At 33.8% G+C, this 25,222-nt stretch overlaps 1 protein-coding gene across 1 annotated transcript in view; it reads right to left on the bottom strand.

Annotated features, from left to right (window-relative positions):
* The window catches only part of HDAC9 (histone deacetylase 9), a 906,822-nt gene that overhangs the window by 46,604 nt on the left and 834,996 nt on the right, over positions 1-25,222 (bottom strand). The window contains exon 24 of the mRNA XM_030822201.1: positions 12,197-12,330. Coding sequence (XP_030678061.1) covers positions 12,197-12,330 — 134 coding nt within the window. The remainder of the gene's footprint in view (positions 1-12,196; positions 12,331-25,222) is intronic.

The raw sequence follows: 25,222 nt of genomic DNA, 5'->3' as shown, positions 1-25,222 counted from the left end.
ACTGATACTTTTTTCTTTGTCTTCCTATATTGCACTGTCTAGGATTCCCTGAACAATGCTGAAATGAAGCAGTAAGAGTATCTTTGTCTTGTTTTTGATTTAAAAGAATAATTTCTATATTTCACTTTTAAACCTGATGTATACTGTGGAATTTATTTTGTAGCTATCCTTTATCGAGTTAATAAATATTTTTTATTCCTATTTGTAAAAATTGTTCATTATGATTGGGTAGTTTATCAGCTGCTCTTAAAACATTTATTGAAATAGTTACATTTCTTCTTCATTGTCTTAATGTGACGAATTATAATGAATTAGTTTGGAAAGTTAATATGTTATATTTCTAGAGTAAACCCAATTTTTATGAACATTTAAGATGTTGATGAACTGCTAATATTTTATTTAGGGTTTTAACTACTATGACTATGAGAAAGATTCTCCTATAATATTCCTTTCTTATGATATTCTCTTAAGTTCTTCGTATTGGTATTACATAGGCCTCAAAAAATTATTTGTCATGTATTCTTCCTACCCTCCACTCCTTTATTCTAAAACAATTTGTGATTGGTGTTATTTTTCCTTAAATTCCTGGTAGAATTCCCTGGTGAAGCTATATGGCTTTTGTGTTTCCTCCTGGTAAATTTAGTTTTAAAAACTCAGTTTTGTTAGTAATTAAAGAACCATTCAAATTTTCTGTATTTTTATTCAGTCTTGCAAGGTTGCATTTTTATTATTTTTCCATTTAATATATTCCATTTCATAAATTTTTGAAATGTTTACATAAAGTTGATTTTAATATTTTCTTGTCATCCTTTTAATAACATTACAATCTGTAGTGAAGTCCCCTTTTCTTTCCCAGTGCAGGGCATGCATGCTTTTTCTTTGTTGGTCAGTCGTACTAGAGTTCGATCAATTTTACTACTTATTTCGAAGAACCAACCTCTGACTTTAAAAATCTTACATATTATCTGCTTGTTTTCTATTTTATCATTTTATTTATATCTTTGGTTTCTTTGCATTTAATTTGCTGCTTTGATTTTCTAATGAGATATACGCTTTTAAACATTAATTTTAAGCTTCTTTTCTAATATATACATTTAAAACTATATATTTCTCTAAGTTCAGCTTTATGTATCACACAAGTTTTCACATGTTATATTTCATAATGCTTTATTTCAGAATACTTTCTAATATTTCACTGTTATTTCTTTGGACACATGAATTAGAGTATATTTGAAATCTCAAAATATATACAATTTTCTAATTACCTCACTGGTAAGAAATTATACTATGTATGAATTCAATTAGTTCAAATTTATTGAAACTGGCTTTATGCTCCATATACAGTCTATTTTTTAAAATGTTAAGAATGTCCTTGAAAAGAATGATATTCTGTCATGTTAGGGGATATATACTCCATTATATATTTAAATTATAGCAAGTTTATCAAGTGTTTAAATCTTCTACATCACCCTTCAGTTTTATTTTCTTCATGGTTTATCAGTTACCAAGAGATGTGTACTAAAATTTGTTATGGTGATTGTGGTTTTGCCTATTTTTTCATTTGGTTCTTTCCATTTATACTTAATATGTTTTCGTGCTGTCTTAGAAACAAAAAGTTTGAATTGTTTTATCTTCTTGGTTCATAGAATATTTTATCAGTATGAAACATCTCTTTTGATCTCTATTTTCTCTTTTTTCTTGCCTTAAAGTCCATTTTTATCTGATATTAATATGGTCACATGAATTTTCCTTCAGTTAGTTCTTGTGAATAAATTTTTTTTCATGTCCTTCATTCAAACTTTCCTTATAATTATATTACAGAAAGCTTCCCTTTAAAGAGCATCTGTTATTACAATGTAATCACCTTTGTCTTAATTGGTGAACTAAATCCATTTATATCCACTTGTTGTGATTTGTACAACCACCCAAGCTGATTCTAAAATTTTATGTAAAAATGCAGTGGGGCCAAATGTAGCCAAGACTGTCTTGAAGAAGAAAAACAAACTGAAGGATTTGTTCTACCAGATATCAAGACATTTTATAAAACTACAGTAGTTAAGACAGTCTGATAATATCACATAAAAAGAGAGAAACCTGTGAAATAGAATAGACTCCCCATGTATACATGGATAAAGTTAACACTACTGAGCCATAATGAATGGGTGGCCTTTTTTTTTTTTTTTTTTTTTTTTTTTTGAGACAGAGTCTTGTACTGTCACCCAGGCTGGAGTGCAGTGATGCTGTCTCGGCTCACTGCAACCTCTGCCTCCTGGGTTCAAGCAATTCGCTAGCCTCAGCCTCCTGAGTAGCTGGGATTACAGGTGCGTGCCACCACGCCCAGCTAATTTTTGTATTTTTAGTAGAGATGGGGTTTCACCATGTTGGCTAGGCTGGTCTCAAACTTCTGACCCCATGATTCACCCACCTTGGCCTCCCAAAGTGCTGGGATTACAGGCGTGAGCCACTGTGCCCGGCTGAATGGATGGTCTTTTCTATAAGTGGTACTTGATCAACTGTATATTCACATTGAAACAAACAAACAAACCTGACCTCTATATTATGCCATATACATATTCAATGCCAGATGAACTATGCATCTAAATGTTGAAGTCAAAAAATAAACCTTTCAGAGAAGAGGAAGAAAAGAATAAAAATAATCTTTTCTTAACTTTGGGAATCCAGAAAGAATACTTAAACAGAATACAAAAAGAACTAATCCTACAGGAAAAGATTGATAAATTATACCACATTAAACAGTTATTTTCAATTATCAAAGGTCACCTTTAAGACGGTGAAAAGACAAGATATTTCAACACATGAAACCAACACTAGAACCTATAAAGAATTGCTAAATCAGTAAGGAAAAAGACAATATGAAGGTGGACAAAAGTTTTGAATAGATACTTCAAAAACAGTATGTACAAATGATCAATAAATAGATGAAGAACTGCTTTACCGCATTAGCATCTGGGCAAATCAAAACCATGGGGATATACCACTACACATCCAACAGAATGGCTAAGATTTTAAAAGACTGACAATATGGAGTATTAGAAGGATACAGAACTGTGTAAACACTTGTACGCCACTGGTAGGAGTACAAATTGTAACTACCACTATGGAAAACAGTTTGGTGCTATCCACAAAATTTAAGCACATGCATATTTCGGGATTCAGCAATACCACTTGTAGAAATATATTCAACAAAAATATCAGTACAAGTGCACCAAGAAACACATATAAAATGTTCATCACAACATTAGATACAATAGCCCCCAAACTGGAAAAATTCCCCTTATCTGTCAAAAGTAGAATATGTAAATAAACTGTGACATTTTCCTAAAAATTATTTTTATAGAATGGAATACTACATGTTAATAAAAATGAATCAACTATAGCTAAATGCAACAACATGGATAAATCTCACAAACATAATATTGAGCAAAATGAGTAAGAAAAGAATTATATATTGTATGATTTCATGGATATAAAGCTACAAATTAAAATATAGTGTTAGAAATCAGAAAATTGGTTACTTTCAGAAAAGAGGAAGGGGATACTAGTTAGAAAGGGAATGTGGGGTCTTTTGACAACACTGACATTACTCTATCTCTTGGTTGATCATTACATATGTGATCGCTGTGATATTTCATTGAGTTGTACATTTGTGTTTTGCATTTTTCTGTATAAGTGTTATGTTTTACAATTAAAAACAGTTTAGCAAAAATTAAAAATTCAAAAAAAATAAGCACTGTGACATAAGAGAATAGGGAAACAAAGTCTGGATCTTGAGTTCATGTTCCGTCCACTGTGTTATTGTCCTTCCAGGAAACAAAGTGAGATTATATATTTTGCATAAGAGCCACATGTTATATTCTTAGATACAAGGCCACAAATTCACTTACAAAGAAAGCTGAAAGTCCCCCTGCAACATGCAAAGCGACTCAGACAAAATGCAGAAAGGGTTCAGTTGTCAGGGTCAAAGATATTGTGGAACTTTGGAAGAATATGATAATCAAGACCAAGAGGACAAGGGAAGCAGATTGTAATGAAGACCTGGCTCTCCATGCTGATGAACTATTATCAATTCCCTAGTGAGGAGGGATTGGTGGTGGAAACTCAACTCTCATTTGAATAATTGTCTTAGAGGAGTCTGCAATTAGTTGTGTATGTTTAATTTGATTTTGTAAGTAAATCTGGTTATAATTTTATCCATATTGTGATTCATGAGTCATTCTCGAAATAACCTATTTTATTTGTTTGAAGTCATTAAAATTCTTGACCAAATAGATTGGGGGAAATATCAGAATCAGGGTGATTGTATTGACAATCAAGTTATTACACTGAAAAACTATTGAAATTATTCAGATTGGGTCTGCCTGCATCCTACCTACATGTGGATGACATAGGGTGATATCAACACAGCAATAAATATCTCTGGTCAATAGCAGTGACATAAGTCTTATAAGAGTAACAGGAAGACCAAAAGGTAAAGGGAACAGTCACGGTCATCAGCTCACATGAGATATTGCAGGAATTCCTTGAATAAGGTAAGAGGGACCAGTGAGCCACTCTGAGATTATTACTGTAGTTATTGTTCTATTAACTGAGTTTAATCCAAAACTACTATGGCTTAGAGAAATGTAGGTTAAAACAATACATCAGCCAATGAATGAATGGAGGAAGGCTATGAGAAGATGCCTCTGTTCCATATGAAACCCAAATAGTATCCTATAATTTCCATGATGCTTAACCATGGACAGTTTGCACATGATATATTTAAACATCTATGGCAATCACCAACTAAGTAATTAAAAATAAACCTAAAAATAAATGGAAGAAGGAATAGCGGTCTATTGGAAAGAGGATAGTGAATGCAATTTGTTGGATAATTCAGATTATTGATATTCTTGTTTAATCATTAAGGTAAGTTTGTAGATATACAACATAATGAGAAAACAGTTAGAACCACACAGTAGAGTTAGGAAAATGCTATATATGTTGAAAAGTGCATGTCAAACTGAAGTTCTAACAACATTGAAGGGAAGTTCGTTCAGGGCTGTATGTGTAGTTTTCTAACATAATGTCCGTAGTTTGGATATCAGTTGTTATGAAGAAGGCTTGGCTCACATTAAATGCCAAAAATTTTGTTGTTTACTTGCCCCTGTTTCTGCAAGTAAGTTTAAATTTGACAGTCAAATTTGGTAAGTCCTGTTTCACTTTGTGTGCCTTAGTATTCTCTTTATTTGCTTTTTAAATCCCTTCTTCCTTTAATCTGCTAATTTCATATGTTTCAATATTTTCTTTTTTTTTGTTTTATTAAAGAGATTTTGTATGATACTCTTTTCCAAATGTTGACCTTTCTGCTAACAAGACCTGTTTCACATTATGTAGCAGTGGTGTGCCGGTAAATATTGAACCGCTAACTGTCCAAGAAGTAGTCCTAATTTGTAGCATTTGCTGATTTCTGTGGTGTAAATATTCCCACCATGGCCTGTTTCAAGCTACTAATGTGATGTTATTGAACTTAGATTTAAGCAGAGATACACACAATTGGCTTTCACAAGTCATTTACAGTCAGTTTCAGCATATTGTGGTTAGAGTATAATTTTGTTTATTGATTATCTGGGAAAATTGCTAATAGTTATTTTCATAGTAAGCTTTGTTTTCTTCTATAAGCTTCTGCCATCTCCACAACAAACAAACAAACAAACAAAATGCTGTTTTTTTGCTGTTGCTGTTTTACACCAAAGCTTGGGATTCATTTATTCAAAGCTTCCATATTTTTTCACAGAAATTCTAATTCCTTATGATATTCCATTACCCAGATTCAGCCTCAGTATATACTTTTATTCTACTCAACATACCTCTCCTCTACCAAAAACAAAACAAACAAAGCCAAACAGAGCCATCCACAATTCCAAGAAGTCTTAATGTCTTTATCTATGCTTTCCCATTATATGATAATCTTAGATATTAGCTCATATTAGCCTGATTTTTTATTCAAGACCAATTAAATATTAAAATATTCTTCCATCTCTGTAGTTATAACAATGGTTTTATGTTACATTGCCAAAGCACTTTGTTTTAATTTTACTTATATTGAAACTTTTGGGCACAAAATACATGCCCAATAAAAGACTAATGAATGGTCAGATAAATGAATGTCATTACATGTTTGTTTCACCATGGCAAAGAACTGCTTTCTTTTATTGGTTACCACAACCTGTGAAATATCCAGGTCCCTGGCCCATATTCTCCTTAACACCCTCTGAAAAACCTAAAGACTACACAGAAAATTTATATAATGGAGTTTTGAATTATCCAAACAACCTCCACTTCATTTGGCATTTGATAAAACATATAAACAAAAAAAAAATCCACAACCAATTTGGCTCTGCCTTGTTGAATGTAAGAAATGCAACATCACAGGCCATATCTACACTGAAAAGTATCTTCAAATAATATTTTCCCCAAACAGTTTTATTCTCCTTAGATTATCCATACATTCTCTTTCAGAGTATGGAGAGCCTTCAAAGTTTAAAAGAAAACCGTTGAAAAACATTATTCTGACATATCATACATTGTCCCTGTATTCAGTTCCTCCATTACTCATGAATGGCAACTATTTAGGAGCCTGTAAGCTTTCCCAGATTCACACCAATTCCCCAATGGACTAAGCCTCAGCCATACATAATCTAAAGGATGAAAAAGATGGCAAAACAACTTCCCCATTCGGAATCCAATGCAAACAAACCCCTGATGAGCAACTTGGACAACAACATCTCAAGAGTTCACCTCAGGGGTGGTTGTCAACACTTACTAGAGTCAATTCAAGAGACTATTTCAGCAGCTTTAGAGCAAAACGTCATCTTTAAAAGATTATCAACAAACACAATCACTAAGTTTAGCCACTGTTTGTGAAATTCAAGTCAAATAGAAGCAGCTGAGCATACTCAACAGGAGATAGCAGTTATTAAAAAGAAAGTGGAGAGAGGGAGGGAGAAAGGGAGAGAGGGTTGAAGGGAGTGAGGAAGTGAAGAATAACAGGAGGGAGGCAGGGAGGGAAAGAAAAAAAAAGAAGAGACAAAAAAAGAAATCAGAATCCAAATTTTAAAAAGAGTGAGGGAAATCAAAACATGCTACATGCTCCAAGTGTAAATGCTGAACTTGCAGTACTAGACGCTTTAGCATAATCTCAACAGCTTCCAGATCTATGACAATTTGTTTTGCTTTTTTCCTCTAACAAACTTAGAAATCATCATTTATTCGGTATCGACAGGGGATCTTCTAATGGCCATGTTCTCAACTCACTACCCAAGGCTTCTGCTACTACATGTCCTCTCCTTTCTTTGACTTGCTTGAAGTTTTTCAATGTTTTTGTTTTAGATTCCATAGGAATGGCAACTGCTTAAAGCTTTTCTCACCTCTTGGGAAAATTTCTTTCAGAGGAAGTAACCCGGGGTGTCACTAATTGGCTTTGCATAACAGTAGGCAAATTTGGCCTTAAAGCAATTGTGACACTGTTTGCCAATCAGCTCAAATACAGATGACCAAAATCAGATTTTCTGGGAACCTCACAGATGTTTCTATTACGAATTCTAAAAACTGTGTGGTTATTGACACAAGTATCCCTAATGCCTTTCCAAGCAACTTAAAGATTCTTCTCATTTAAATATTCACTTCAATTTCTTGCAAACCCCAAGCTGGTGTTTCTAAGTGCTTCATTGAAAAAGATCAAAAATATTCATCAGGCACTGATTGGACTGATAAATCTAAGTTCTAAACTTTGCCAAGAAAAAGAAAAAAATGGACTTCTGGTATGTCTTCAAAATCAGTTGCCTCTAGGAATTTCCTGTACCATGCTCAAATTAGTTTTAATCCAATAGTATACTATTTTGACTGACCTTGTACATATTTCTTAAAAGAATAGTTAAGAGATGTTTTTCTAAGTAGATCATTTTCATGATAAAGATATTTAAAAAGAAGAAAATGCCTGTTTTGGGTGCAACACTCAGATAACTAAAATTTTTAAAAATCCAGTTTTTTGGTACCCATCTATGTGTCTACACAGATGCAAAGCTAACGGTTCCTGCTGATTTTATAATTACTTTGGGTTATGTAATACATATTATTCTGCTGATAATAAGCCCTAAGAAGCAAATTTTGCTGTATTGACATGGCCTGGCCAAAAACAACAAGGGAAAGAAATAGCATTCAAAAAACTGGCAAAATGTTTATGAATTCTAATCCTCTGCACATGAATAAATACATCTGACAAAGAGCAGAGGCCCTCAGAAAGGCCCCTCTTGACCTTTCTAATGTGAGTTCAATTGCATGTTCAGTGTTGAGAAACTCAAGTGGGTTCTGCCAATGTTTTAAGTTCAAGCTTTACTACATTTTGTTATTTGTAAAAGTGAAATCCCAGATAATGAGTTATAATTGCTCTATTAATCACTGAATAAAGGGTTTGGAGGGAAACTGGGATTTGAAATCACAATCTGAAAGACATCCTTTTGTATTTTTTTACCTACAGCTTACCATATAAAACTACTGTGAAAACTACATATATGCACTTTTTAAAAAATGGCGAGGTACATGCAATATGTCTTATATATTATTTTTCTAAAAGAATGAAATTTAAAACTTCAGTGTAGTCATAATTATCTTTGACCTGGAAAAAAAATTACAGAAAACCAGGCCTTGGATTATAAATTATATTGTCAATGAAAGTGAGAACTCTCCATTCTTTAATGTGTTTTATGTATTATATTTTCATTTCCTTTTTCCAAATGAATTATAATGTACAACACACTTGTATTTTTCTTTAATTTTTCACTTTTAATAATCTTTCTTTTTCTTAACTTTGTTCTTCCACATACTGATAGACCTGACACAACAAAATTTACCTTTCAAAAATTCAATAATCCCATATTCATTGTTACCCTTAAAGTATCTGCTAGGAAATCTATATTCTTATTTATGTTCCCAAGAAAGTTTAATGCAAAAAATATAGAAAAGCATACATTATTTAAACCTCCCTTCCTTTAGAGTTTATATTGAAATAATTTCAGGTTGTGCTTATGCAACTGAAGATCACCAACCAAAAGGGACAAGCTGGTATTTAGGGCATCATAATAACTAACTCAAATTTACCATAAGACATACATATTAGTAAGTTCAATAGTCAATATAGCCCAAAATAATCATTTCAGTTAGCACTTACTGGAAATTTTAGCAATCTAAACACTCACATGGTCAGGTTTAATATTGTCCAGCGATACCTTTATTCCTTTCTCTTTCTCAAGCATGGTCTTTCTAAACATGTAGAGAAAAGGCACAAGTCTCCAACTTTAAATCAGGTGATATCATTGTCATTCTTTCTGCGTTCTGGTCTGCAATTAAATTCCCTTTCCTTCTTAGGCCCAAGGCTCTGACTATCTTTTGCAATATGCAGTAGATTATTAATGTTCAAATTCTGACCAACTGGTGATTTTCAAACAGATGCCTCCAAGGTAGCCAACAGTTACAGTATTCACTCTCCTTTTTCTATCTTTTTGGAAGTCATTCATAAATTTAAAAGGGTGGTTTTAATATTTAATTCAGCATTTTGAGATTTTTGTTTGTTTGTTTTGTTTTTCTGAGACAGAGTCTCGTTCTGTCGCCCAGGCTGGAGTGCAGTGGTGGGATCTCGGCTCACTGCAAGCTCCGCCTCCTGGGTTCACGCCATTCTCCTGCCTCAGGCTCCGGAGTAGCTGGGACTACAGGCACCCACCACCACGCCCGGCTAATTTTTTGTATTTTTAGTAGAGACGGGGTTTCACCATGTTAGCCAGGATGGTTTCAATCTCCTGACCTCGTGATCCACCCGCCTTGGCCTCCCAAAGTCCTGGGATTACAGGCGTGAGACACTGCGCCCGGCCAGCGAGATACTTTCATATAGGAGTATTTAAGAATATGTAATCTCTCATATTGCCATCAATTTTAAAGTCACTAATTGCTCTACAAAAGCAGTCTATTTCATCTCCACGAAAAGCACGGGTACTAAAATGACCAGCGTTCTCCCAGTCAAAAGGGCATAGAATGGCAGCAAGGTACAAAACACACTTTGTTTTACAGTAAACACAGATAAATTAAGAAAAACATGTAACTCCACACAATTGAATCTGTTCTGAAACATAATCATTTCTTAAAGAAAGAGATCATAGGGGAGATCACTCCATCCTCATTGGAAATGTTGAGTTAAGAGCAAAAGATTATGAGTATAGAGACATTTGAATGCATGTGTTCAAAGAAAGCCAGCAAAATCCCTGATTTCCTTCCACATAGGCAGAAAAGTAGTTGGCTTTTGCAATCAGGTAACATTTCTTTCTGGCTAGGTCAATTATCCATGGAGCTACAAATCCACAACCTATTCTGACTGTCTGCATATCTGGTGTAAACTTTTATAATGCAAATATTAATATTATTATGCTTCTGTAATATGTTTCTATATTTAAAATCAAATAAGTGATTTCAGAATACAGGTGACTATGCAAAAAATGTTATCTAGGGGACAAAAAAGCACCCCAATATCAACTTATAAAATAAAAATAGCATTTATTTCTTGCACTCCCTTACTGCCACAAAAAAATACTCAACATCCTGTTTGACATTACTGGCTTACAGGAATCACAGAAAGACAGTAACATTTTAGAAAATTTTACACACGTTGAATTGTGTGTGATCTGAAAGAGCAGTACTTTGTTGACACTAATCATTAGATAATTACATCCTTTGAGTTACTGTGTTGTCTAAAATTAACAAGACAGCCAGGCACAGTGGTTCAGGCCTGTAATTCCAGCACTTTGGGAGGCCGAGGCAGACAGATCACGAGGTCAGGAGTTCGAGACCAGCCTAGCCAACATGGTGAAACCCTGTCTCTACTAAAAATACAAAAATTAGCTGGGCGTGATGGTGCACACCTGTAATCCCAGCTACTTGGGTGGCTGAGGCATGAGAATCACTTCAACCCGGGTGGTGGAGGTTGCAGTGAGCCGAGATGGCGCCACTGCACTCCAGCCTGGGCGACAGAGCAAGACTCTGTCTCAGAAAAAAAAAAAAAAAAAAAAAAAATTAGCAAGAGTAAAGTACTGAGCAATGCTTAAGTTTTCTCTCTCATATTTTTTCTTCAAATTAACAACATACATTTTTACTTCAATATATATGAAAAATAGTCATATGGAAACACTACAGGTTTGTAAAATAATGATTACAATAAGAACTATCTGTTCTATGTGCAGAAGAAAAGGTACATTTTGTTTCATAAATACTACAGGCAAAGGCATGCATTACAGTTAAAAAATGATATGAATGATAGATTTTTAAAAAGATTTTGTATATGTTTAATAAGCGAAATCATATTGCAAATTCATAAAAGAAAGGCAAAATGCATATGGTAGTCCTAACACTACTGTATAATCACTATAGAAAATAGATTAATGGATAATATTAATGAATACATAGAAACTTTGAACTATTTGCTGAATTGCAACTAATTGGTTGAAAATGTTGCCATGAGCTGGAAGTGAACCTCATAGCAATTGGATCTGAATTCTGCAGAGTAGTCAGAAAATATGTTGCAATGTAGCCATGTGATGTGAAAGAAAAAATAATGGTCTTTGGCCATTTAGATTCACGTTCATGTCTTGGATCTTGTAATGCATTCTGACTGCATGACTTTGGATGGATTTCTCAACATTTTTGAGACTCATTCTCACCATCTGTAAGATGGAAATACCTATCTCTTAGCATAAAGAATTCTTAAATGGTGACAAAAATAGTTTACCAATTTTTAAAATAATTTTTTTTTCCCAGAAATAACATAATCCTACATGAAACCTCCAGACATTTTTTAAAGTTTTATTTCTTATTCAATGTTTCCATACTCATTGGTTGGGTCAGTAGACAAAACGTTCTTATTTTTTAGCTCCGTGGCTAACCTGATTGAAGGGAGCGAGTGCTATGTGGATTCTATACCTGGGATAACATTGTAGTACACGAGAACATGTAAACTTATCTAAGGCTTACCTTCTTTCTTAATGGTAAGAGCAATGTTAAGCTTTCTGAGTCTGCAGAATTTTTTTTTAGTTTAAAAATATGCATGCATACATCCCTGATTCTTTACCCCTGCCCTTTTGTACTTTCACTTTTTTACCTCATTTCCTAGAAGGGCATTTACACAGGCTTCTGATGCATCACAGATGGCTGTGAGATCATGTCCTCCTTCTAGAGCCAACACCACACGTCCATCAGCCAATGTCATCAATTGCTTCGTCAAATGACCAAAACCTACAATAATACAAACAGAACATTTCAAAGTATTAAATCAAGAGAAAATGATCACTAGAATCTAGCGTTGAGCACGTATTTTGAGTAAGTCATTACTAAGCATTTTCTGTGTGCTAACTCATCCAATACTCAAAATAACTTCATGGATTAGGTCCTATTATTATCTCTATTTTACAGATAAGGGACCCAAAGCCCAAGATCCCACAGCTAAGAAGTATCACAACCAAGACTGTCACCAATCTGGCTCTTCACCAGTGCACAGGGCTGCTTTTCATAACATGGTCTGTATGTATCTGGATAAAAAAACTGAATACTATTCAGTGGGTGTTAACAAGGTAAACTGTTCCGTTTGCTTACCATATGCTTCCTGTCGCTATCATTGACCTTTATTATAGAAAGTTTTCTATGCCCAAAATTGCTATCTATTACAAATTTACATTATCTAATATAATTATTTACATTATCTAATGTAATGTAAAATCTATTACATTAGATTTTTATAAGCACTATTTTATTATGAAACATTTGATAAATGCAAAATATGAATAACATCTATACGTGTTATAAAATACAGTAATATGACAAATATCTGCTTTTTTACCTTCCAACTTAAAGAAAATTAAGTTAGCAACACTTTTAAACCCCCATGTGCCTCTCTCTGACGCAGCTATCCTCCTCCTTGTGGGAGATCAGGATCCTGAGTTTATAATTCCATTGCTTTCCTTTAATTTCCTTGTTTTTGAACTTTATAAAAATGGTTTTACACTTTTACAACTTGCTATTTTCATGTATTTTGTTAGCTCATCTCTGTTGATGCCTGTAGCTATAGTTTTTTTGCTGTCTAGTAGGCCATTATATGTCAACAGAGGTTATCTACCCATTCTTCTATTGACAGAGAGTTGGTTTTCTTGTTATCACCAAATTCCAGTTTTTTTGCCATTACAAATAACGTCGCCATGAACATTCTTACACGGGTCTTCTGGTGCACATATGCACATTTGAAATGGAATCGTTGAGTCTTAAAAATCTGCTAAATAATGCCAGATTATTTCCAAAGGGCTATTACCAAGCCCCACCCTCAGAAACAGTATATGTAAGAATTCCAGTTAAGTCACATCCTTGCCAACATTTGGTATGATTTGCCAAGTGGGTGGTAAAAAAAAATGGCATCTTATTGTGGTTTCATTCAGTGTAAGAGGGGAGTTTTCTATTTCTAATTTAACTTAGAAATTTCATTACAAATGTAATTTAATCTAATTATTTCTTTACACTGATAGACTTTTCCCCATAATTTCACAGTGTTGCTAGTTACATTAATTAATATTTCAAATATGAAGCCATCATTGCATTTAGGAAGTAAAATAAGCTCCGTCATAATGTATTATCTTTTTAGTACACACCTGGATTTGTTTTTCTAATGCTTTAAGATTTTTTTGAGTATGTTCATGAATGGGGTTAATCTGTACTTTTACATTCTTGTATTGGCCATAATGAATTTTGATGTGGTTGGGACCCTCTGTTTTTATTATCTGATGCCAGAATGTTGGGGAGAAATCTCGTATGAAACCATTAAGGTCTTGTGTTCACTTTGAAGAATATTTTTAGTATTGATTGAATTTTTAAAGGGATTATATGACTACACCTGCTTTCTATATCGTCCTAAGTTATATTTTTACAGGCGTTTCCTTCTTTTATTTCAGTGTTTAAGTTTGCTGAAATAAAATGTTTTTTTATTATATTATTTTGAAATTCCACATAGATGTAGGTGGACATTGTCTGTAAATATTTCCTTGATCTCTTTTAAGTTCTCTTTCATATTTTCCATCTCTCTCTGTCCTGCATTATGTATATTTTTGATTCAGAGCTGTCTTCCAGACTTTCCCTCTTCAGACATCTCTAATCTGCTACATCACATCTTTAGTGATATTTTCATTTCTGTGATGGTATTATTTAACTCTAGAATTCTGATTTTGTTCTATTTCGTGACTTATTGGTCATTATGATACTTTCTTAACTCCTTGTTTATGTTTTTATTTCTTCTTTTATTTCTTTCAGCAGAATTATTTTATATTCTGTAACTGACATTTGAAATCTTTTGGTTTAGTTTACTGTTTGTTGTTTCTGCTGATTCATATTCATGCTGCCTTAATTATCCCCTTTTTAAAAAACTTTTATTAATTTATTTAATTTGTGGAGTACTTTGAGCTCGTATTGATTGTAACTTTATATGTGAAAAATATTTGAAGCTTGGTGCAATGGACTGAATGTGACTACACCCCAAAATTTATATGTGGAAATTCTAAACTCCAAAGTGATGTTTTTGAGAGGCAGCCTTTGGTAATTAGGTAGAGTCCTCATGAATGAGATAAGTACCCTTAAAAAAGGGACCCCAGAGAGAGTCCTCTAGCTCTCTTGTTGTCTTCTAAGGATCTAAGGAGAAGTTGGCAGTCTTTAATCCAGATTAGGTAGAGTCCTCGTAAATTAGATTTGTACCCTTACAAAAGGGACCCAGAGAGTCCTCTAGTTCTCTTGTTGCCTTCTAAGGGTCCAAGTCTTTACTTGGCAGTCTTTATTACAGAAGGCCCTGACCAGAACCTGACCATGCTGGCAAGCTGTTCTCAGACTTACAGCAACCAGAACTGTGAGAAATAAATTTCTGTTGTTTATAAGCTATCAGTCTATTATATTTTGATACAGCAGCCTGAACTAAGACACTGGGGTTGAATGTGGTATCTGTCTTTCAAGTCTGGCTCAAGTGTGATATTGTTTGCTTTTGCTGGATATTTGGGACACTACCATCTAGGACCTATTTTAAATTCTTATATTGCAAGACTGGTTGTGGAGTTTGCTGTTGTTGTTTGCACATGTATATTATAAATATGGACCTTAAAACTTTATTACGAATCCTCATGGAGAAGAAAGTCAGGGCATCTTTCTTTCTTTCTTTCTTTCTTTCTTCTTCTTTTTCTCTTTCTCTCTTACATTCTTTCTCTGTCTTTCTCTGAAACTTTCTTTTGGAAATTCCCTTTATTGGTGGCAAAAGCTAAGATAGATGTGATGTTTTATTTAGGAGTATTTTCTTTTCTCCTATTTATTCTTTTCCAAAGTGTTGGCCATTTGTCATTCTTTCTTTATTCTGGTCTCCAATTAAATTCCCTTCCCTTCTTAGGGCCAAGCCTCTGACCCTCTTTTGCAATATGCAGTAGATTATTAATGTTCCAACTCTGACCAATTGGAGATTTTGGTATAGATGCCCCCAGGGTAGTCAACAGCTTTAGGATTTATTCTCCTTTTTCTATCTTTTGGAAGCCAACCATAAATTTAAAAGGATGATTTTAATATTTAATTCAGCATTTTGAGATACTGTCACATAAAAGTGTTTAAGAATATGTAATGTCTCATATTGCCAAATTTGAATGTTTCTCATTCAACATTTAGAAAAAATTATCATGGCATCCAACCTGTCCAATTTCAGGGGCAATTGCCAAAAGGTAGCATAAATAAAAATAAATAAAAATACGTGTTTCAACAGAACATTTCATTTTTTATATGCTTTATATAAAAAATTAAATTTTTTACAGCAAAAAAAATAATTTTTAAATCAATTGAATTTTTTATAATTCATAGATTTTATTTTTAGAGCAGTTTTGTATTCACGGAAAAACTGAGCAGGAAGTACACAGCAAGTTCCCATATCCAATCTCTTTCTTTCCATATTAACATTTTGCATTATTTTGGTACATTTGTTATGATTGATAAGCCAGTACCAATGCATTATTATTAACTAAAGTATAGCTGAGGTTCACACTTTGTGTTGTACATTCTGTGGGTTTTGACAAATGCATAATGTCATGTATCCACCATTATACTATCAGACAGAATCGTTGACTGCCCTGAAAATTTCCTGTGATTTACCTATTCATCCTCCCTCTCTGCCCCTCAACCCCTGGCAACCAATGATCTTTTAATTATCATAGTCTTTTGTTTGAAAAGAAAATAAATTCTCAGGATGTATTCACTAGAATTTAATGAAAGCCTATAAAATCATCAGATAATAAGAACCTGAAACTAAATTACGTTGCTTCTATTTTGAACAATAAAATAATACATTAATCCTAGTAATGCATTAAAATAATCCACTTGGTAAACAACTGCCTAGATTTTCCCTTCTGGTCTAGCACTTGATGTTCACCATGAACAGGATGAGTTAATCGCCTCAATATCTTGAAGCACTTTAATATTGATTTTAACCACTTAACTACTATTTGGATGGAAGTCAAATTAGTCACTTTACAATTACCCCATGTTTTAAAATTCTTGACAAAAATTCATTTAAAAAGTATTTAAAAATTAGTTAAATACTGTTATCAAGCATTTTAGTGTTTCTCAATTCCTCTGGACCTCATTATGATGCCAATAAGAATCTTTTACCCAGGCCATTTACGAATGAGGCTGTCCACACTAAACTACCTTATTACCGGATGACCATAAAAAGAATGATAAACATTCAGAAAATAAGTAAAGCCAAATTTTGATCCTAGTGCTTAGAAATGTTCTTACCCTAAGCCAAGATTAATAGCACATAGTAATTAGTACCATTCTAGGAAATTTATGTAAAAAACCTAATAGGTAAGGACACATTTCTGTTAATCATATTATTAAATATTCTAGATAGCTTTTTCTGTAACCTAAACCAGGGCTACAGTTATAATTTTAAAAGATATAATAAATCAAGCCAGAAATCTTACTAATAATTTCTAGTAATTGAGAATTCAATTATCTAAAGTCACTATTGAACAAACCAAATCACTGGATTAAAGAAAGAAAGAGAGAGAGAGAGATCCAAATCTGGTTTAAGTTCACTCTTTCCTTTGGGAATGAAAAAAAGTCCCATAAAATGCCAAATTTAGATGGGATAGTAAAAAGTGGAAGGAAAGAGTGGAATGAAGTCAATCTTTGATCTCTATCCAAATTCCTCTTTCTTTTACCTACAGGGTTTATTTCCATTCACATGTTACCCATGTGATCTCTGCAGTCAGAGATTGAGGCAGCTGAACTCTGAGTTATGCATGCACAAAACATTCAAGTGATGTATAGAAATTTCTACAAGGCCCATGCCCTTTCTTCAAATCAAAATAAGCAATTCAGTGTTTTTTTTAATTTTATTATCCTGAATTCTGCTGTGTCCATTGTTACTGTACACATTAGAAACATTAAAGATGCCAGCTAAGTGTGGCTACCAAGGCGAAGGTATTATTTTTCAGGACATATTAAAGGTTTCAGTGGCATGTGTATGCGTGTGTGTGTGTGTATATGTGTGTGTTAGATTAGAGCATATATAACATTTTTAGTAGGCATGATTGCAAGTTTCATGTAATCATATTTACTTCTAGCTTCACTAAAGACACAAAAGCTCATCCTACATTTGACAGTAAACTTAATAAAACCTTCAGAGTTGAAAAATTATAGCAGAGACCTTCCTCAAGGGGGGTTGAGCATTTTGAGTGTGAGGGCTGATGGGCTAAGTGATTAAGTGGAAAACATATTCCTGTATCTACCCTGGTACCTTGTAGGCTCAAGCAATCACTGGACATAGAGATGGAACGGGGTTCTCAACATCCACATAGGCCACCAGTTTCATAACTGAGTGCAGAACTGAAGGAGGAACTTGGATGCCTCAGAGCAGCCACATGTGCAGGCTCATATTGGGATGCACTGACTAAAAATCAGCCTTGACAGTCATCCCTATTACCTGCACTGGCTACAAAAGAATCTGTATACTTTATAGGTGTTGGTTTCTGATAAGAAATCATATTGTTTCAGATACTTTTTTTTTTTTTTGAGGTGGCGTCTTGCTCTGTCACCTGGGCTACAGTGCAGTGGCGTGATCTCGGCTCACTGCAACCTCTGCCTCCCGGGTTCAAGCGATTCTCCTGCCTCAGCCTCCTGAGTAGCTGGGACTACAGGCGTGCACCACCACACCCAGCTAATTTTTGTATTTTTAGTAGAGACGGGGTTTCACCATGTTGGTTGGCCAGGATGGTCTTGATCTGTTGACCTCGGGATCCACCAGCCTTGGCCTCCCAAAGAGCTGGAATGACAGGCATAAGCCACCATGCCCAGCCGTGTCAGATACTTTTTAAAAGAGATTTGGTACTTTAAGCTTTTATTTTAGGAAATATTTTAGAATGAGGCATTAATCAAACATCACAACTACTACTAAAGAATCCTACATGTAGCCTGGTTGTTTTAAAAATTGTCTATCAGCATTAAATTATAAGCATGAGAAGGATTCTACACTGTAACAAATCATTTCTTTTGATGACCAAGTGGAGCTGAACTGGTAATTACCAAGACCTTGATACCATTGAGAAAGAGAATTAGAAGGGCCTTTTCAGAATGAAATCCTCTGTTTGGTTCCTTTAATTTAGTACAAACAAATTTAATATTTTTGATTATAAAAATAGAATTAAATAAGCTATCAATGTGGTAATGGTTTCAAATTATCAATTTCAATTTGATTTCCTGATACTTTATAGGGGTTGGTTTCTGCTAAGAAATCATATTGTGTCAGTATTTTCTCTAGTTTAGAAGTTGTTTGAAATGAAAAGTTGCTCTAAGAAGGCTCAAAGATTAAGCCTTATATACATATTTAATAACTAAGTCAGATAACACAAAAGGATTCATCCTTCAAGGTGGCATGTCTCAAATGCTTCTCTCTAACATTTCCAAATAGTTCCCAGAGAATAGTGGTAGTGAAAGGAAACAACCTTAACTAGCTTTAATTTAAATTAAAAATAAAACTATATTAAAAAACCAAAATTATTGCATTCTCATTGTAAGAAATTTGGAAAATGATAGAAAATAATAAATTAAATAGTATAATAATATATAATAAATAGGCTCTATGTTGTGATATATCATATGAAGTGTTATCTTTTATTTGATAAATATATAAAATAAATGATCATCAAATAATTATAAATAATAAATACATAGTTCCATCAACCAGAAATAGCCAATTCTACCTTTGTGTATTTCATGCTTCTTGTTGTATTTTCTAAATAAAACAGAATCATTCTGTTTTTTTTTTAAACTACATTTACAAATATCAAATAGTGGATAAATTTTTCATGTTCTCTACAATATCATTTAAAATGTATCCATGCACCAAGCAGTTCTGTTTTTAGATATTTAAGTGTGTTATTAGGTTTTCAGTTTAATATACAAGATAGCAAATAATAGCCTAGTGTATAATCAAAGTGACCAATGTATGTTAGTATTTATCTTATTCCAGTGTTATTACATATTATTAGGGTTGGAAGAAGGCTTGCTCTTTTTATTGCTAACTTCTCTGTTTCACCAGAGCATGGGCTAGAACCTAAGTAGTAAAGCACATAAAGCCAAAATGAGAACAAAGTACAGTCAGAACTGTATAAACTTTTTTTCTTTTAGAACCCATGTATATTTAGCAATGCCTATTGTGAATAACCTAATGTTTTGATAGAAGCTCAGAGAAATGAGAGATTCTCCCACAAAGTCTGTTTCTATTACAAAATTGCAAATGGTATTGGAAGTCTCTATGGAGGCCAAAACTGAGTTAATGCTGTAGTAGGTTGAACAGGGAATTCTCTCCAACCTACAATTTAGTTACTATTGCTATCCTGCCTCCCTGTAGTAAAATAGAACAGACTCTAGAATCAGCAGCCAATTCTCAGAGAAAGATACCTTGATCATGATTCATTTGGTTAATAAAGAAATGGTGACACATTGTGATCTATTGTATAAGTCATTTTACTTCTACTTAAACATTTGTTGACGTTGCTGATGCCAGCCTCCCATTCATGACAAGTCTTCCCCAACTATTATTTTCTTTCTATTGAGGAAAGCCTTCAGTTAAAAAAAGAAACAACAAAAATGATTCTGGCAACCTCCATCCTCACTCTGCCATTCAGCGGCAGAGGCACTGGCATCAAGATAAGCAGGAGTGAAAGCTTTTGAAATACTGACACCTATCTCATGATGATTTGTATTAATTTGTAACTCTTCTATGACTAAAAAGTCTCACTACCAATTTACTCATTTATTAACATGTAATTACATTTGGGCCTGAAATATTTGTGAAGACTTCACCACACATTTAATATAGTAGGGATCAAAGGAGTCACACATTGTTGCCCTATTTTCATTTGAAATTAAATTTTTCTCACCCATTGAACTATCTTCTGTAGTTATATCCAGAAAGGATTACTGAAGAATGCACATCCAGGAAAGTCTAATTATAAAAACTGTAGCCATTTTCCTCCCTCTCTAAACCCCCTGGTCATTAAGTTACCATGTTATTCTTTAGGAAAATGCAGTCAGGCTCAAGTAGAGAGAGAAATTTGGGTAGCATGTGGCAGTCTCATGTATTGTGAGGCTCTCCAGCAGGACTTCAAAGCAGCATCTGATTGTTGCAGATGGGAGGAATGCTTTCCACAGAAATACCTTTTTAAGACTCATGGTGCTGTAATTCATATGGTAGGCACTTGTGATTCATTCCTGATGATGTTTGGATCATTTAACTCACAGAACTATTGTTGCTACCATAAAGTCCTTTCATCTGTAGCCAAAAAGGTTTATTTCATGCAAATGAAAAAGTTTCATTAAAGTATCACCTTAATAATGGGTAAAGATACATATTTTCTGGTGATGTTTAAAATGTAAATTTATGAACATATTCTGAAGATTCATTTCATGTTAAGATCTTTACTTATTTGATGTCCCAGGATTCTTTCCAAGTTCATTGAATCCGGAAATCAATTTTAGAAGGAATATGGAGATTATTATCATTAAATCTTTCAATTGGCTTATTCCAAGCAGCCCTATAAATACTGCAAATGTTTTAAAGAAAGCATTTTCAATCACAGTAAAAATCCTTTTACTCTTCTAGTCAGTGATGCTCCAGGAGGTAAGTTTATATTCTCAGCACCTTTTGAAAGCAAATGAATATTTGGTTTGTATCCTAAACAAAGTCTGAAACAACGGAATACTTCAATGCCATTACTTTTGTAAGACAAAATTGATCCTCAGAAATTCCTGAGAAAATAAACGGCAAGAATGATTGACTGGAACTTTAGTTATCCATCAATCCATCCATCCATCCATTCACCCATCTCTCCATCCGTCTATGATCCAACTACAAATCAACTATTATTTATGAAATACCTATCCTGTGCCACAGTTTTATACATAAATCTGATACTTCTATTAGATGTGAGTTATTACAAACTCTATTTGAACCTCAGTTTTATTACCTATGAATAAAATTAAATACTACTTATTCTACCTCACAGGTTTGAAATGAATATTTAATTATTAAAGACCAACTGCAAAATGGATACACAGTTTATCAAACAGAGTCTGGCGTATGGCAGGTGCTCAGTATTTATGCTTTTTTTTTTAGAGATGAAGTCTCATTCTGTCATCCAGGCTGGAGTGCAGTGGCACCATCATAGCTCACTTAACCTAAAATTACAGGGCCCAAACAATCCTCCCACCTCAGTCTACTGACTAGCTTGGATTACATCACACTACCACACCCTACTAATTTTTCAATTTTTTTATAAGGGCAGGGTCTTACTATGTTGCCCAGGCTGGTCTAGAACTCCTGGTCTGAAGCAATCCTCTTGCCTCAGCCTCCCAGAGTTCTGGGATTACAGGTGTGAGCCACCATGCTTGGCCAGTATTTATACTTTTAATGAAAGCTTTTCATTTAACAATTATAGATCTAGATATTAATTGCAAGTTTATGTATTCCAATTCTATCATTTTAAGAAGTGGATGAGGAAACTAAGACCCATAGTGATACTAGAAGCAATTTTTTGAGGAAAAGTAAAGAAGAGCAAGTAAAACATGAAAAACGTTATGCTCTTGTGATATATCTGCTATAGGATGTCTATTTTCCTTTTTTGAAGAATGTTTTTAAAAAAGACATTATGGCCAATATAAGTAGAAAATCATGTTCAAAGATGGGGGTGAGGGTGAGGAGTGAGAGATGTGTGGGGAAGAAGTTCAAGTCCAAATAAATACAATACACCAAATGAAAAAGTCTCAACTCTTTCTGGCCACAAACTCTTGCTTACATCTGTCTATGGGGAAAAAAAGATGTATTTAACTAAAAAAATTTAACTTATACAAAATTTCATTGATTTAGTTTTACACCGGGTAAAACTAAAACACCATGTATTCAAGAGGACTCAAACAATAATTGTGGTAGATCCATTCAATTAAGAGATACCTACTGAGAAGCTACTATGTGACCAAGGAACCGTGCAGGCAATGAAGGCATAGTTATGAGCCAAGCAAAGGTGTTCATCATCCTTATATGGTGTATAAACTAATGTTAGTGAGACCTAATATAACCAAGTACCATGCTAAGTGTTTGAAATGCATTATCTTATTTATTCATCACAAAACTTCCCCAGTAATAAGAAAATTAACGTGCCCAAGCAACAATGACAAAGTTGGGATAAGAGGTTGGGTCAGCTGACTTTAGTGCCTGTCATCCAAACCACTCTTCTGTGGCTAAATCCAAGTAATATTGAAATGCAAATTTAATGTATTAGTACTACAATCACAGTGCCAGTTGTGCCTGAAAAATAATCCTCAAACGTTAATGACTGTAACCCATTCATCTTACTCAAGCTACAACTTACAGTAGTTAAAACTGATTTTCGGGAAAATAAATATCCACTTCGATTTTTTTTTGCTATTTTTTCAGTTTGAAAAGGAAATATATCACCCCCTCAAAAAACTGATTCCTTTTTAAACTAACCCTGGCATCTAAGCTTGCATTTTAACTTTGAGCATAGCATTAATTCATGGCAGTACTCCCAAAATTCAACTCAGGTTATGATGGCCATGGCAACACTTATAATTGACCATTGCCAAAAAGCTTATGCACTGATTTGCCATACTCATCCTCATGGTTTCTTCATGCCTAATTGCTTTTTATAAACTGATATTTTCAACTAGCATAATACCTGACACACAGTAAGTTATCTGGTCTTTAAAAAAAACAAACAAACAACAACAAAAATATTACTATTGAATCTCAATGTGTATATTCTTCACAAACAGATGATCATTCATCTTTAAAGTGCTAGATAAGTATCAGCTAAATTACACAGATCTGTTAAATGGTAGAAAAACAAACTATTGCCTTCTAAGGAAAATGGGGACATGTCTCATTGCCAAAAACATTCCTTGGAATTGCATTTCCCAAATGACCTGGGTTTTTAATTTCAAGACCAAAATACCTGATTTAAAAAGATAAGTATCTACCCTCTGGGCAAAACTGACGACTTCTTATTTTTCCTGCCATAAGTCGAGGTTCAGGAACCCTCCGAATTATAGGTTACAAGCAACCATTTAATTTAGATTAAATTAGACAGCAATAGTATGTTAAATAAATATGAAATGGCTCTAAATGTATTTGTTAAAGATCAAGAATTCCGTAATACGTAAGCTTCTATTATACATTTGTTATTGATGATTTTTAAAATAAATCACCATTTAATTGAAATACTTAAAGAATATTTGCAAAAGAAAGCATAACATTTTGCAAACTTCATAAGCATCTTATAAGCCCAATAGGATAGTTAGGATAGTTTTTTTTTTTTCCTTCCTTTTTTTTTAAATAGGCAATTCTCCAACATCAGGGCAGAAAATCTGCAGTACAAACATGGCCAAGATCCTACACCATCTTTACAAATGCCATGATTCAACCTGTCAATATGGATAAAATAAAGGCTTGTTTTCAAATACTTATCACAGTGGTTTTGTTCTGTTTTAAGTCTATTCCCACCTGCCATTAAAAAAATCATTAATAGAAAATAAAGACTGCCTCCAATTTCCATGAAAGATTTCCATATAACTATCATTCTTTGGGGAATAACATTACATATTCCATAGCATATTGGATCATTGTTTTTATCTTGCATGATTTTCCTACCTTTCCAAGTGGGAGGTGTGGGACATGAAAAGGGAGTCTTTCCTTTATTATGCCAGAGGTCTTTCAACTTAAGCCATAGTCTATTTGTGAAGGAAGTCCAATATCCAACTTATATAAAATGCTATAAAACCTTCATAATGGTAAAAATAGAGTATTTCGGGTAAGGTGGTGACACTTTAGGTCAAACACTTCAAGACACTTAGGGGATCTCAAAGAAGATGACAAGATTGTGGAACTGAGTGATGAGATAGTGAGGTAAGCAGAGGCCAGATCCAGGGTGGGGAGATCAAAGATAAAGAGGAGTTGCTAGGACTTTGGGGAATAGCTGGGTATGTACCAGAATAAATAAAAAAGCACGATGCTGGCCATTCTAGAATCATTCAAACTGAGAGGTCATGCACATCTTTCAACAAGGGTCTGTAATGAGATTAGGCAACTACTTTTCAAACCAAAGAAGCTCACAAATGCATTAGACTGGGAGTCAAGCTGGAATACACTAGGGATACGCAGCTGTTGAGTCTATTGCTCTACCCTTAGAGTGTGAGTTCAGATTTTTAAAAAATAGTTAAAATTTCAGAATCTGGATATTAATGGATAGATGTATAAGATAAAAAAGTAGCACTTTATTAAAGTGGGACCATCAGCATTTCATTTATCCCAATCACAAGTGCTATGGCTTCAGAAAATAATAGCAACTGGGTGTTCAAAATTACCTAATTAATAATAGGTGACAAAAGAAATTCATAGTGACTATTAAAGGAATAAAGCTTTTATCACTATCACCATGTGTCAAAAGAGTTGTGTAACTCATCCTAATAATTTCTAACTTCAGACAAATTCATTGAAGAGGCATTACTTCTCTTAGGAGACACCCAGGTGTTCTCTGCCAGCTGCTTA

This window comes from Nomascus leucogenys, chromosome 11 (genome assembly GCF_006542625.1).
Source record: "Nomascus leucogenys isolate Asia chromosome 11, Asia_NLE_v1, whole genome shotgun sequence".
Taxonomy (NCBI): Eukaryota; Metazoa; Chordata; class Mammalia; order Primates; family Hylobatidae; genus Nomascus; species Nomascus leucogenys.
Note: the sequence above shows the minus strand (reverse complement) of the source record. Positions and strands in the feature narration are given on the sequence as shown.